Genomic DNA, 16,167 nt, shown 5'->3' on the forward strand with positions numbered 1-16,167 from the left:
CACAGTCCCTTTTCCATGTCTATGGTGGCGGCTAGCAGGGAGGAGGTCTCTCATTAGCTGTATTCGCACTATAGAATTTTAATGAATAAATACAAATAGGGTCCAGGATGGAGCAGGAAGGCCAACCCCAAAGAGAAGAAAAGGAAAAACCCAATATGAGGCTGAGACTTCACAACCGGAAGACCTCTTTGAGACCAAGCAGAGGGGCGGGGGGCTCGCCTCCACAGTAAAACCATCCCAGAGGAAAACCCAGGTCACTGTCTGTGCGGCACAAACTTTTCTCTGAGGCAGGGGATGGTCCCTCCCACAAAGGCATAGACAACTATGGACCTTCACAATACAGCAATAGCCAGAAGACAACAATCTGGACTGCCCCCTGGAGAAGAGTGAGGGCCAGACAGAGGAGGTGATCGTTCTAGTCAGTTCTAGTCAGTGGAGAAAGGGAGTCCTTGAAAAACTATGTCTAGTTACTAGACCCCAGCCATTAGCCATCTCCCTCATAGGGAAAGCACCATCCCAGAAGAAGAAGGGAAGAACTGTGAAAGGTTGTGCCCACCACCTGCTCTATTTTAGGGGGACCCTTAGTAAGAAAACCTCTGGTTGCAAGTGTGAGTCCAAAGGATGATGATCGGGGTGCTGCTAGACTTTGGAAGCATCTACATTAGCATCCATTCTGAAATTCTACCACCAACTAGCCCACGAGATGGACACTATAAGGCTACCTGCTGCATCCAAGGAGACTGGGGGGGAGGTCATTACGAGTAAGCCGGTCTTGGAAAAATGCTGGTAAAACAGCTGGTACTACTGGCTCTGGCATTTTTCCTGGACTGGCTTACTCCGAGTTAACTGGTAGGGGCAGTGAACTACTGGCAGGCTCAACCTGCCAGGTGTCAGGTCCCTTTCAGCACAGAAATCACTGAAGCACCGGCACCGTTAACAACAGTGCCGGTGCTTCAGTAGTTCCCATTCCATGGAGTCCATGGAATGGGAACTTACAATTACTCTGCCACCCCTAATATCCTGGTAATATATAGGGTGGCAGCGATGGTAATACAGCTTTCTTGGTGTCCTGCCGGAATTACCAGCGGGATACTGGGACAGCTGTAATGACCCAGAAGATATCCTACACACCAACAATAGTCCCCATCCAAATTGGCAGAACAATCTGGAAAATCAGGGTCTTCATAAATCTAAACCTTCCGGAGGATTTCATTCTGGGCAGTAAATTCCCAAGGTTTAACGGATGGGTGAAATGCCTATGCCACCAAATACCAGATGGAAAAATACCACCATCCCAGAATCTTTGGGGGCACATAGCCTCTAACCGCTATGCATGTAGGGCCTGGAGAACATATGTTATATCACTGTAGGAAGAAATCTAGAGGGCAGTTTGCACAGATCAACCGGGAACCGAGAAATCTGGGGAAACGCAATCAGCTCACAATGAGAGAGGGAAGAGGTGGACTTCAGGGAAAGGGGGAAGGTGTGTGAAAATGTGAGTACTGTGGTCTTGAACCCCTCTTCACAGGAAGTTGGGAGGGTTCCGAAGGCCGTCCTGGCCTTAAAGTGGGCAATGGTGGCAGAGAGGACCACAATTCCTCTTCACCCACTGTGCCCTATTGATGTGGTTCAGTAGATCCTGGTCTCCAGCCATGCCACTAGAATAAACAATTTGCTGGTCTTTCAATGCAAGAGAATCAGTCAAACCTCCACATAACAGCACAGGCAAACTCTGTCAAAATCTTGAAGCACAGACAAACGACTCATATTGGAGAAGAGAGCCATAGATGGAAACTGCTGACATACGCAAATGTGGCAGAGACGGTGTGGCTCTGCCACAACAGACTTGGGGGAGTCTGCTCACCCGTAATCAACTCATAAACTACCAGGGAGTATCTACATATAATTTCTGTGTGTTTAGTCCTTGTTTCTTGGAGGAGCACCATAACTTTGGACTTCTTGGGGTTCACTGCCAAACCTCTGTCACTCATAAATGTTACATATGAGTTGGACCTGTAGGGATTTGTGTGATCTGGCCAATAGTACACTATTGTTGCACATGATAGTACATGAATCTTACTGCCATTAATGTGGGGAACATCATGTTAGGCAGAATCCTGTGCAGTTCCCTTAGGGAGCACTACAGAAGATTAGGACTACAGGTGAGAGCAATAAATCCCCTTTGGTATCAGTCTGTACCACAAAGAGTTAGTTGGTAGCTGTGGCTGAGCAGTCAGACTTATCTCAAGAGGGAGATGAGCAGTATTCAGGGTTTACAATAAGCCTACAGTACTATGGCACAAGGAAACACTGACCAAAGCTTTGTATTAAAAAGTAGATATATATTTATTTTATACACTTCTAGTAAAACACATTTATCACAGTCATCAAACAAGTTAAAATAAGTCAAAGAAAAATATACACACTCCCTAGTTAAATTGTAGACCAAGTGAACCAAAGTGAAAACTGAGCAAAACGGCACAGTGAAAACCACACATAAGGGATACTCTAGCAATTTCTCACAAGGGAGGGAAAGGACAAGTTATACAGAAATATCTTCTTACACACCCTAGCAACACTTCCCATAAGTTTGTGAACCAGATTAAGCAAGACAGTGCATCAGTTTAGGGAATACTTCAATGCAAACTGAGCAAAATGGCATTTCACAAGGTTTAGAAAGGGGAAGAAAAGGGTAGTTATAAGAAGTAGGTGCATCAACACAGTTCTAGTTGAGAAGCAAGCTAAAGAAGGCCGTTCTAATAAATGTAGCCAGAGTCAGTAGGCCTGTGCCAGAGTCAGTGGTACAGGACAAGGGCTGAGGAGCAAAATGTTCTTGTAGCTGCAGTCAAGACTTTGGTTAATGATTTTGAAAAGGTGGGTGCAGAAGGTGAAAGTCAATGTTCAGAGAGAGCGGCGGCCAACCCAACAGGTAGGTAAAGGATTTAAAACACCTTTAGCTCCACGGCGAAGAAAGGGTGGCCTGGGGGAACCATGTACCTTTAAAATGAAGAAGTGGCTCCTGCGGTGGCTGTTGTTCCTGGTAGTTCGGGGGATCCAGCAGAGGAAGAGAGGCTCTTGTTGTGGAGGAAGGTTTGAGTTACTGTACTACCGAGGGATGAAACCAGCCGCGGTGCTGCCCGATGAATAGAAGGTATGTTCCTTTAAATCGCGGTCCAGGTGGACTGGTGCCTGGCTATCCGGCTTTCGAGTACAGGGTACTGGCGATTCGACCACGGCAGGTCCAGGAAAGCAAATGGCAAACTGGTTGGCCCCACCAGCTCAAGGGAAGAACGCTCTTGCAGATGAAGACCTCCACTCGTCGTGTGGAGAAAAGTGGTGAGACGCTGCAGCAGGGCTTCACAGGTGGTTCAGTCGTTGCAGGGGTCTTTGGCTTCTCTCCTCTTCAACATCTTAGCTCCAGTGGCGATGTCTTGCTCTTCCAATCCTCAGGACCCTGCTTTTATGCAAAAAGATCCCCATTCATACAGCCTAGCTGTCCCTCACACAGTGGAGTGGTCATCTTGGCGGGAGACCCTCCAGCCTATCAGGATAGAGTGCGACATGGGTTGCTGAGGCAATCCTGTCCAGAAGTCCTACTCCCCCTCCCACACAATGGACCCATCCCAGACTCAGTGGTGCCGAAAGGAGGGCTTCTTGGGAGAGGCCCGCCAAAAGGACGAACAAAGGATCACCGACCGGGGTTAGGGGTTTAGAGAAAGACACGAGGAAGAAGTTATATTAAAATTTTGGAAAATAAAACCTACCGGAGTAAAGTTAATATAAAAATAAACCGGCGGTATGTTAGAGGCTGTCAGAAAAACTGGTAGCCTCGAACAATGGGAAAATCCCATAGGGAAATATTTGCGGTCGAATATTTACGGTAGCAACCACTGCCACCAGCCAGAAACCTTTGAGAGAGGGACTGTACGGTACCCTGTCGAAGATGAACATACGGGAAAAACTATTAACCCTTTCCAGTACCTCCATAGTAAGATGGGTTGTACTGGTTAAGTTCATAAAAATTGACTAGTAAAGTCAATGGGGACTTAAACATGCCCTGGGAGACAGTAGTCAGTCCCAGGCTATGGAGTCTATGTTTGGAGGTGGCTACGACACCCCTGTGTCACTGCACAGAGGGTGCTGTGTAACACATGTGAATAAAGAAGGTTCCTAGGGGGTTGAGAAAATCCCATAGACATTAAACACAAAAATAGCCTAGAAGACACATAGCAAAAATGTCTAAGAGTGAGAAAAAGCGTCTCACTCTTAGCAGGAGAAAAGAAACAAACCCTTCAAATCCAGCAAAGCTACTGGGGGACTCTTTAGTTAAGGGAAATTAGCCATAGAATTAGAATTCAGCCTTGAATGCACCCACGTTCTGGCACAATGCACAATGAATGTGTAAGTTGATCAAACAGAAGATGAGTCAGAACATGGCCTATGCACACCCCAATTATCACTAGTATTGAGTCTGTAACACTTCTGTCTTCTATATCTCACTAGGGCACGGTTGTTGTCATGTAGTTGAATACTTACATGCACAGTGAAGCAGCTTTCAGGCCTTTCTCCCACTATACAGGACTCCCAAATCTAGATGTAGCCTCCATCTTTGTTTAATATACGTGGATACAGGCTACAGCATGAAACCTAAGTCCATTGGTATAGGATTCTCAAATATCGACCTGGACAACTATCGCCCAGCAGAGTAATCTCGCAGCCCATGGTACATATATCTTACAGCACTTGTGGACACAGGCCACAGGCACGGCCAAGCATCCATGCACGATAGAATATGGCTACGGCTAAGCACATCCGGCCTAGTTCGCACATATCCTTCCAGACTGAAACACCTGACGTACTTTGACAACCTCTGCCACTGACATACTGCGACCACCACCCAAAAGGAACCTGGTATAGCTGGCCGCACATTGATTTTCTCAACAATAGCAATCTATCTCCAACCCTCAACAGCACCCAGCCATGTGTCTGACCTCTCTTGGGCTTCTTAGTGGAGCCTTGCCAGCCACACAAGTCTTAGAACGGCAACATAAACACATGAATCTCCTAAACTAAACTCCTTAGAATCTCCAACCACATAGACTACGGTCACCAAGGGTGTTCAACCAAGAAAAGCGCATTGAGGCCACACAAGTGGGAAAAGAGCGCTATATAAATAACCAAATACAACACAATATGCAGAGTCCACTGCTAGCCCCAACTCCAACAGCACCATCCATAATAGAGATTTTCTCCCATAGAAAATGTGGATCCGGCAGCTGGTATATGGATACTGTGGATACCTATGGCCTCTCCCAGCACTTTTAACATGCAAAAGAACAGGCAGAGTTTACAGGGGTCACTGTATCCCTGATGCAGGAAGAAAGGCTGTCAGATTTCCTGCACATAGGAGGGTACCATAGAGAGCATACAATCTCTCTCGCTCTCTCTCTCTCTCTCTCTCCCTCTCTCTCTCTCTCTCTCTCTCTCTCTCTATCTCTCTCTATCTCTCTCTCTCTATCTCTCTCTATCTCTCTCTCTCTCTGTCTCTCTCTCTCTCTCTCTCTCTCTCTTCAGAACAACAATGGCATGGATCTGGTAAAATTTGCATAAAGTGTTTTCCATGAGTTCATATGCATCTGAATCCCTTCCATTATCAAACATATTGAGGTTGTTGTTATGTGAAGTCCAAACACAGTTATCTCCTAAACAGTACTATTCGACGCAGAATTCAAAGTAGTGCCTAGTTTTATTGTGTGTGATTCGGTATGGCTTTACATGCAGAAAGTAGATATTTATTTTTTTCTCTATATTGTTGTTTAAAGGTAGCCTACAGAGATCAACAGAACAGAATGAAAGCTGCTGTTTTGAAGATGATGGCCATCTGGATTCTTGCCTTTCTGGTGTATGGGCCTGTGATACTATTTTGGGAATATGTTGCTGGTTACAGTAAAGTTCCAGATGGGGAGTGCAATCCTGAATTTTTCTACATTCAATACTTCAGGCTTTGGTCATCCATAATATTCTTCTTTACACCTCTTGTTCCCATTCTTTACTTTAACATGAACGTCTACATCAATGTCCGGACCCGCATGAAGGCTAAACAGAGACCTTTGGGGGCACCTGCTGGAAAGCCCAAGGCACGAAGCGACACTACACCTATTTTCACTGTACCCTATTTGAGAAGCACCGAAACCAACATCAACTCATTTCCAAAGCAAGAAAGGAGTGTGAGACCTGCAACAACTTTAAAAGAAATGTATGTTTTTAAGAAGATTCTACCCAATGTCTCCTCAAATGCAGTAGTTGTATTGCAGTCTCCTACGGAAAATAAACCAAAAATATCTTCGACCACAAAACAAAACGATGTGTTGTCCATGGATGTGAAAATTGCAAAATCTTTGTCAATTCTTGTGGGGACATTTTGTTTTTGCTGGGCTCCCTACTCTTTGCTTCTAATCTTCCGCGAACTATGTCAACAAGATTGCATACCAGCAGAGTTGTCGGATACCACATACCTGTTCACTTACCTTAATTCCTCACTTAACCCTTTCATTTATCCACTGTGTCATCCAGCATTCAAAAAAACATTCATTAAAATATTGTTCCCGTCAGTATGCAGACTGAAAATGTGCCAAAGGAAACCTGAGAATGTGTGAACTGGTTCATAGTCAAAACCTCAAAAATCAAAATGTCGAAAGTCAAAATATCGAAAAAAACGTCGAAAAAATAAGTCTAATTTTTTTTATAACGTGTTTTATTCGAAATTGGGGTTTTCCCCCCAACCCCCCCTTTTTTTATTTTTATTTTACCTTTTTTTTACATACGAGAGTCAAAAAATAACTAAATAAAAAAATAAATGATTCGACTTTTTTTTTCAACGTTTTTTTTCTACATTTTTGTCATTCGACATTTTGTTTTCGATATTTTGACTGCACACTGTGCGAACCAGAGGTAGAACTTCAAGGAAAAAGAAAAATGTGGTATAAGTAATGTCACAGATTGAAGTACCCACTGGCAAACTGTTTTGGAACAAGGGGAGTAAGTAAGCATTTGTGGTCTGGGAGCCCCCAAGAACATGGCAAAGATCGCTGAAATGATTAACAGAATGCTTTAGAGCTATCCTCTCAAGGTTTTTTGATGGTGATCCAAAATTTACAGAAGGACATTTTCATGTGATTGACAATTTATGAGCATGCATTCAAATGTTGTTGGAATTCATTTTCCACCTCTGCACTTTTTTGTTCCCTTGATGGGCGTGTATGCAGTTTTGTTTTCCATTGATAGGTCTGCAGTAGAGGTTTGCTCCTGCTTCTGGATCTGTGTCTCGCAGAATCAGAAGAATTAATGCATCTACTTCTATCTGAGGAGGGATTTCAAGCATGGCCTAAGCCATCTGCATACAATGGAAGCTTAGGAATATGGTTTGCGTCAGAATCTGCTCCACAATCAGATGGAAATTGCCGGCTTATCAAACAAAGCTATTGTTGAAAGGCACCAGTTAACATGAACAATCACATCATGTTAGCAAACTTTGCACAAGTTGTATACCACAAAAAATCACTGTCTCGGGAACCGGAGTCTCATTAACTGAACGTGTGATTTTTCTGAAAACCTTGAGTTCCTTGTCGATTATTTGCAACTCATTTGAGCCTCGGGAAAGACTGACACATATTTTTGACTTCCATCTGTGATGAACAGGCTGTCGCCAGGGCCAGGATAACTAATTGATTAGATCAGGTCAAGTCAGAATCCAGTTCTAAAAATCAAATGGGTGCTGGGTAGCATACAATTATGACCTAAACAATTTGAAAAATACTTTAATAATCCGGAAAGCAACGTATGCATGGAAGAGGACGAGTATGCTCGTCGTTTTTGCATAGACTTCAATAATAGCCTGGCACTTAAAAACGCATCCACATAGCTTATCCAACAGATGAGCGATTTCGGACTTTAACACACATCTTATTGCATCCACTTTCCCCACACAACTATTAATAGACTAATTCAGAACTATTTCAGAACTCTGAAGCTAAGCATGCATTTAAGATGGAACAAGGGTAATCACTGAGCTCTATTTTAATGAATGTGCATACTATTAAATAATATGTTGAAAATTATTTGTTTATTGTGAAAATTGATAAGATCGTAAAGGGTGACATATTGGGCCTCATTACAAGTATGGCGGTAAGCATTAAAACAGCAGTAAAACGGCTGTAATTCCACTACTGCTATAGTACCACTGCATTACTGCACTGCCTTACTACAGGTTTGGTGGTAAGGTGGAGGATTTACCTCCAGCTTTTTGCTGGAAGTAAATCCTCCACCTTACTGCCAAAAATTGGCAAAATTGCCAGAATTACCGCTGGAAGAATTACCACAGGCGGTAATTCTGACAAAGGGCGTCCTATGGAATCTGAAAATAGGGGTTAACACCACCCTACCACCACTTCAGTTGAATCCTGCAGTAAGTCCACTGGACAAAGCGGCAGTAACAGTAATCAAGTTTGTCAGAAATTCTGCAGATTCACCACCGAATTTCCACCAAACTCGTAATGAGCCCCCTTGTATTTTTATGTTTTTGAGAGTGGGATATCACAATTTTAATTTCTTGTGGGAGGAAGTCATGTTGATTTGAGGGGTAATTTGCAGGCAAGAGACCTCCATTTCCCCTTCAGCGCAAATGGTCCCTTCCGTGCAATTTTTCTTATTTCCAAAATATAGTGGAAAAGTGAGGAGTGATACATAGGCAAAATCGACTTTACGCCACTACATTGGTTGGAAAAGTTTAAATGCTTCTGGTAATTCATTAAATCTGCCTGCTTTTATCAGGTAGGTATTTCACGCAGATTCCATAAGAATCCATTGCGTTATCGCCAGCATGAAAATACATGCTGGCGGTAAGGCAGTTGCTTTTGTCAGTCGTAATGGGAAATGGAGGCAGACACAGTATATCTCTGCCCACTCACCATTTATGCTGGACAAAGGCACACAAATGAGATAGATCATATTAAGTGCCAGAAATATTGTTTGCTGCCACTTTTTGCAATCTGCTTAAACTGCACAATGACCCACATTGGATATATTTCACATTTTGTATTGTATTTATTTGAAGAATAAGGATGTCAATTTCAAACAGAAATAACTTACAGTAACACATTTACAGACAAGGTAGGCATTCCCATGAAGGGTGGTTGTACAATAGCACACGCATGATAACAGGTGGTGTGCCAGTTTATGAGGGTGTAAAAAAGTGGGTATACCAGGGACAAAACAAAACAAACAGACAATTATGTATATAGCAAACAAATGACTTACAAAAGCAACATTAACCTAGGGGGGCAAGTGCTTCAAACTAAGGAGGAGTTCCAGTTCAGTGGGGAGAGTAGAGAGAAAGAACTGAGGCGCTAAGAGGCATGGGGCAGTGAGGTTGGGTGCAGAAGATGACTGGAGGGAACATGATTGTGATTAAACAGAGAGACTACCAGACAGGTACTTAGGAGCAAGACCATTGATAGCTTTCTAGACTAGGACACGTCTTGAAATGTGCCACAGACTAATGTGCAAATAATTCCTAACTTACTGTACAATCAGCAATATATGTTAACAATTCTGACATGCTGTGTCAAAAAGGCAGAATTAAAAAACCCACAACTACTGTTCTTCAAAATTGGTGTGTTCTAATAACACCTGGATGAATCAATCACATATACTTTTTATGTGGTATGTACTAAGACACACCTATTTGGGTCACTCATATCTAACTTAAGTCAAACACATATTAAGTCGAGTTGTTCACAATCATCATAGTGCATAAATGCAAATCACTAGGCACAACCAAACAGAGCATCACTTCTCAAAGTACATTGAAACAGGGATGCAGACAATAATACACATCAGGTGTGACATTGCATCGTTTTCTATAAGCACTGCATCTCCTGGGATTGCTAACTTGGTGTTCCTATCTTCAGGGTCTACGTCTCTAAGGAGTAGGCTTGAACAGTAGTCAAGTTGGCAGAGCGAAAGGGTAGAGATTACATTTTTTGTACAGTGTTTAGCAAGCAAAGAACACATTTTCGTAATGCTGAGAAGCTTAATACAAGCAGCAGAGGCAGTGATATTGATGAATTGTTGCACCTGGAGGTTGCTATCAAAGAGGATACCAAGATTGCGAGCCTTGGATGAGGGAGCAAGAAGGTCAGGTGGGAAAAAGATAGGAAAGGGGATAGCAGTTATGGTATTGGAAGCAGAGAGAAAGATGATCTCTGTTTTTGAAGAGTTTCGCATGAGACAGTGGATAGCCATCCTTCGACAAATTGCAGTGAGACAGTTAGTAATCCATTATGAGATGACTGGGGTGAAACAGAGAAAGGAGACAAAATGTAAATGACATCCGCAAAAAGGTTATAGTAAAAACCAAAGGACGAGTTAAGTCTTCTAAGGCAGAAGTGTGAAGGGCACAAAGCAGCGGTCCAAGGGCTGATCCTTGGTGGATGCAGGAAGGGAGAGGGGTGGGGTCAGAGAATTGCAAGTCCGAGCAGATTTTAATGGATCGACCTTCCAGATAGGTGCTGATCCAGGTAAGTGCACAGTTAGGATCTGAAAGGAGTGGTTGATGGTGTCGAAAGCAGCGTAGAGGTCCAAAAGAATGCATATAGAAGAGAGTTCAGAGTGCTGAACATCAAAGAGAAAGTTGGAGACATGCATGAGTGCAGTCTCGGTTCAGTGTTTACTATAGAAGACTGATGGAAGTGGATCTCCATGGCCGTTATCTTCAAGGTACTTAGTGATCTGGTCGAAGACCACCTGCCTAAGGATATATGGGCCGCTTTACGACCCTTGCACTCCCGGAATGAAGGGGGCCGGTAGGGGACCGGCCCCTTCATTCTGGGAGCACGTATTACAAGCTTCCCTTTGCGAGACCCGGTTTAGACGCCTGGTAAAACCAGGCGTCTTTTCCGGGTCCCACGAGGGGCAATGGGAGGTAACAACGGGACACTCATAATGTGTCCGTTGTTACCTCCCTCCCCATTCCCCTTGAGCCCTATGGGGGCTCAAATGGGAAAGGGGAATTGTTCCTTCAAGGAGGACTTACCGGGTTCTCCTATGTCGGAATGACCCGGTAAGTCCCCCTTGCAGGAACCGGTAAACGAGCCTGGTTTGGTGGCAGCCATGGAGATAATAGCTCCATGGCTACCGCCAAACTCGTAATGAGGGCCTATGAATGATGTGGAAGGTGGGAAACTGGGCAATGTTTTGTTGGGGCATTTGGGTCAGTATGGTGGTTCTTCAACAGGGGTAAAACAGTTCCAGATTAGGTGGAGGCAGTGAAACGTTCAGAGAAGAGAGAGAGTTTAAAGAGCTCTGAGAGATACAGGCAAGTAATTGAGACTTAAGGGAATCTGGCTGTATGTTTTTGACCATTTAGAAGGACAGAAGGGTGCATAAGAGCGCCAGATGAGATGGCGCTGAGAAGGATGGCTGCTCATTCAATAGGAGAGATAGAGGAGAAGTAGTTGAGAGAAGACTAGGTGGGGGAGAGGTGGTAGACAGAGGGAGGGTTGGGCTGGTAGAGAGAAGAGGGTTGGGAGAGTGTCACACATTTGAGAGGAAAAGTAGTAAGCAAAGTCAATAGCAAAAATGGAGGAGGCGACGGACATGGGCTTGGGGGTATGATATGATATGATATGGTATTTGTAACGCGCCTATACACAAGTGTTTCAAGGCGCGACGAGGCAGGGAGGGAGGGAAACAAGGGGAAAACAGACAAACGATCCTACTAGGCCAGGTGTCATTCAGATCGCGCAAGTGCAGAGGTAAGGGGAAAAGGAGGAAGTGCAGGGGGGAGGAGGTGGGGGGGGGAGTGCAGTACAAGGTAAGTAGCGTAAAAAAAAAAAAAATAAAATAAAATAAAATAATAATAAATAATAAATAGAAAGGGCCAGCTGGTGGCAAGTGCGAGGTAAGTGCAGAGCAAGTGCTGGGAAAGGGGCTGTAGGGATACAGTGACAGTCCCACAGTGCAGGGGGAGCCGGGGAGGCAGTGCAGGTGGAGAGTGGCTGGGCCCTGGACCGAGGTTGCTGAGAGTGGCCCAGATGCAGGTTTGAGCTGAGTTCAGTGGGGAGTTAAGCAGGATTAGCAGGGGAGAGGGAGAGAGAAGGCAGAAGCGAAGAGGAAGGTTTTGAGGTGCTTCCGGAACCGGAGATGGTTCTCCTCAAGTTTCAGGGAGGCAGGAAGGCTGTTCCAGAGGGAGGCCCCTGCTGCGGAGAGAGATCTACCCCCAGCTCGTTGCTTCGAGAAACGGCTGACCATGAGGGAGTTGGAGACGGATGAGCGAAGGGCTCGTGAAGGAAGATATTTAGGAAGAGAGAGTTGGAGGTATTTTGGTCCCAGGCCCCAGAAGGCCTTGTGGACAATGCAGAGGGTTTTGAACTTGATCCTCGCGGCCACTGGGAGCCAGTGAAGAGATTTCAGTCCTGGAGAGATACGGTCCCTGGGCTTGAGGCCAAGGACAAGTCTCGCAGTTCTGTTCTGGATAAGTTGCAGAGGGCGGAGAGTGGAGGCAGGCAGATTAAGATAGAGGCTGTTACAGTAGTCCAGCCTTGAGAGAACCAGGGCTCGAGAGACAGTGAGCTTCTGGGGGAAGGAGAGGAAGGGAAGAATACCTCTGAGGAGGTGCAGCTGGTAGTGTGACTTCTTAGAAACGTCAGATATATGAGGAGAGAAGGAGAGTGTGGAGTCGAAGATGACTCCGAGGTTTTTAGCCTTGCAGGTAGGGGCAGGAAGGGGGCCAAGGGAGGCCGGCCAGAGAGCTGCAGGGAAGGAGGGAGTGGGTGTGCCGATGAGTAGAATCTCAGTCTTACTGGCGTTGAGGCAGAGGTCATTGGCGGCGCACCATTCATGGATAGCAGACAGACAGTCGGAGATGAGGGAAGGAGAGGAGGAGGCTGAGGGTAGCCTGAAGATGAGCTGGGTATCGTCTGCATAGCACTGGAAGTAGGGGCAGAGAGCGGCGATGCGGTGGGCAAGGAGTGCCAGATACTGGTTGAAAAGCCAGGGAGAGAGGTTGGATCCCTGGGGGACACCACAGGTGGAGAAAAAGATGTCAGAGAGGAAGGAGCCCATTTGGACCTGGGAGGGTCGATCGGAGAGGAAAGAAGTCAGCCAGGCCAGAGCCTGACCAGTGATACCCAGGTTATCACGGAGACAGTTGAGCAGGATGGCATGGTTAGTGTGAGTAAAACTTGGAGGGTAGATGAGAATTTTGGCGGATTGCAAAGGGAAGATATTAGGTTTGTAAAGTAGGAGGATTTGGAAGAGCCCAGTGACGAGGTGAGGACAGTAAGGACATTTATCTAGGCCAGGAGTAGGTGAAGGTCTGCAATTTGATAGTAGGTCACAGCACATGTTTTATTTGAGGGTTTGAATTTCAGAGGTGATCCAAGGGTGTGGATAGTGTCGAGAAGGTGTGAATGTGCGAACAGTATAGTGCTCATCAAATGCTGTCATAAGTCAGAAAAGACATGGTAAATGGAAGAGGAAATAATAGGGGAGAGAAACAAGCGAGAGGCCCTCTCATCATCAAGGCAATGGGCAAAAGAGTCCTGCCTAAATGTCCTCTTAGTCATTAAAGAAGGGAGAGGAGGGTTAGAGGCTGGAGGGACAGAAATATTAAAGTGAACAAGAGGTCAAGGAAGAGGGACCTATGAAGAGGTCAGAGGAGGAGAGTGATTTAGAGAGAAAGGTAAGTTTAAGAGAGCTCCCATTAGAGGGAGTGAGTAAGATTAGAGCAAGTTTCGTTCAATGCAGGTGGCTACAGATGGCTTTGGGAACTGAAAGTCTGCCAGCCTCACAATGGGGATAGAAGTAGGAAGTGACTCAAGAAGAAGGTTTGGTTCGTACAAGGAGGCGAGAGGGCCAGGGGGTTGATAGGAAGCAATAACAGCGAGATGAGTAGGAAAGAGGAGTTGGATAGTGGCCTATTTAAAAGAGAAAGAGGTGTTGCCAGACGAGGCTAAAGAGACAGTGCTAAGGAACTCCACACTGCCACCCTTTCCAATAGGTCGTGGGAGAGTGGGAGAAGGTAACAGAATCAGTATAGAGAGCTGCTAGTGCAGCACAGTCATGAGGGGAGATCCAGGTTTATGTGACATCAAGAAGTCAAAGTTGAGGGTTGTAATACCTGAAGTGGTCGCTAATATTGGAATTCTTTTTGCTGCGTGATTGTGTATTCCAGAGGCTACATGAGAGAGTGATAGGAGGTAGATTAGGGGAGCAGTTGCTCTGAGGTAGGCACACGGTGTAGATAAGATCGGAGATCCTGAGAGGATGGGGCATCTTGTTTGAGAGGTGTGGGTTCAGGGTGGAAGGAGGAAGATGGGACACGTGGGTAATGAGGCAAAAGTTAGACCAAGTGGATGCTGAAGACTTTGAGAGAAGGGAAGGATAACAGTGACTAGAAGGAGGAATGGAATGACATGGGAGGTGCATGGTGAAGGGTAGACAAAATAGACAAGTGAATACAATGTAGAAATGGTGCAGCCCAAGAGAGAGAGGGGGTGGCTGGGTGAGCAGAAAGGGAAAGGGTGAATGGTTGGCTGAGAACATGCAAGTCTTAATTCCGATTTGGACTAGAATGGAACTATAGATAGCCAAACGACAGTCCACATGGCCAAAACAGGAATGCCCCTTGCTCCTGTGAGGTAAGTGAAACTCCATGGTGGATAACTAGTCAATGGGTGCAAGAATCCATGTGTTTGGAAGTATGTGTCAGTTGAAGGATGAGCTTGATGCAGTCTTGGCTTGTGCCAGGGTTCGGGCCCTAAGTGCTTTCCAGAAATAATATGCCCAAACAAAAAGTTGCCTTTACAGCTTTTTACCCCTGGCAATCTATGCCAGGGCTGGATGTGCAGTTGGGACTGCATAAGTTGGACAGTGTGTCACATGACCCTGTGGGAGCCCATACCATTGCTTCAGTTGGCTTCCAGACTTGCAGGCAGGATCCTGTATGTGTAGGCCCCAGGAGCCTCGTTTTTCATGGAGGACCTTCAGATGGTGCACAGGGTCATCTGGAAAAGCAGGATGTGGCCAAGAAAAATAATAAAATGGAAATGAACCTCCAATCAGTCACATAAGCCTCTGGGATCCTATCACAGTGCTCCAGTGGCTTTCGAAAGATTCAGGCAAGGACCTGGTTGTTGTGTGTCCAGGGCGTTTCGTTTAGCAGGCATGACCCTCAAATGGTGCACAGGGTCCTCTGGCAATGCAGGATGTGACCAAAAAGAAAATGGAACTAAACGTGCACTAACCTCTAGTTAGTCAAATGACCCTCTGGGAGCCAATCACAGTGCTTCAAATGGCTTCCAGACTTGTAGGCAGGGACTTGGGTGTTGCAGACCCAGTGAGCTTTGTTTTGCAGGCAGGACCGGCAGACGATACACCAGGCCCTCTGGCAAAGCAGGACGTGTGCAAGAAAAAAATGGTGTTACATCTTACAATACATTTTATATGAACAGCTACGGGATATGAGAAGTCCTCATGAACACTAGTTGTACAAGCTTTGGAAAGAAAGAGGGCTGAGGGATCTTTCACCTTATTGGTCCACAGAGTACATCGTTGATGCTTAGCTTAACACACTAGTACTGATGTTAATCATATACAACAAACCCTATTTCTGCCATTAGGTAGATGAAAAACCATCACTAATCCCCTAGTTAAGATTCTGGTAAAATCTAATATCCGCCGTTTGTCCATCTGTGGAAATAACTCTATTTTAAGTTTGGCTTGAATTTGTTTTTCAGTGGAAATCTGCGGGCAGAAAGCTGGCAGAGAATCTACTATTTCCCATGCAGGGAAATGGAGACTGGCAGAGTTTACACTATATTTCCATTGACGTGCTCCCGCTGCAAAGTCAGTTGCGTGCAACCTTAAAATAAAGGAACTAATTTTCTAAGTCCCTGGAGCATAAAACTACGCCATTAATTCAAGGCACAAACAGTTTACGCCTTGAATGTATGCACCACCTCATTCTAGTCCAGTACACGTTTGCTGTGTAACTTAATGACACTGAAAAATTGCACTGGTTTTAACACCAACATTTACAAAGAAAATCCACCAGCTCATTGTAAGAGAAAATTGCCAAAGTAAAATTGGCCATGCACTGTTATGTTC

The 16,167-nt window shown here is 45.1% G+C and overlaps 1 protein-coding gene across 1 annotated transcript in view; it reads left to right on the forward strand.

Annotated features, from left to right (window-relative positions):
* LOC138498270 (histamine H3 receptor-like) overlaps positions 1-15,932 on the forward strand; it is a 119,700-nt gene extending 103,768 nt beyond the window's left edge. Inside the window, exons 3-4 of the mRNA XM_069622109.1 lie at positions 5,823-6,227; positions 15,798-15,932. Of these exons, the coding sequence (XP_069478210.1) occupies positions 5,823-6,227; positions 15,798-15,932 (540 nt within the window). The remainder of the gene's footprint in view (positions 1-5,822; positions 6,228-15,797) is intronic.
* Positions 15,933-16,167: the final 235 nt, after the last annotated feature.

Source organism: Ambystoma mexicanum, chromosome 5q (assembly GCF_040938575.1).
Source record: "Ambystoma mexicanum isolate Mex_15411 chromosome 5q, UKY_AmexF1_1, whole genome shotgun sequence".
In the NCBI taxonomy this organism is placed as follows: Eukaryota; Metazoa; Chordata; class Amphibia; order Caudata; family Ambystomatidae; genus Ambystoma; species Ambystoma mexicanum.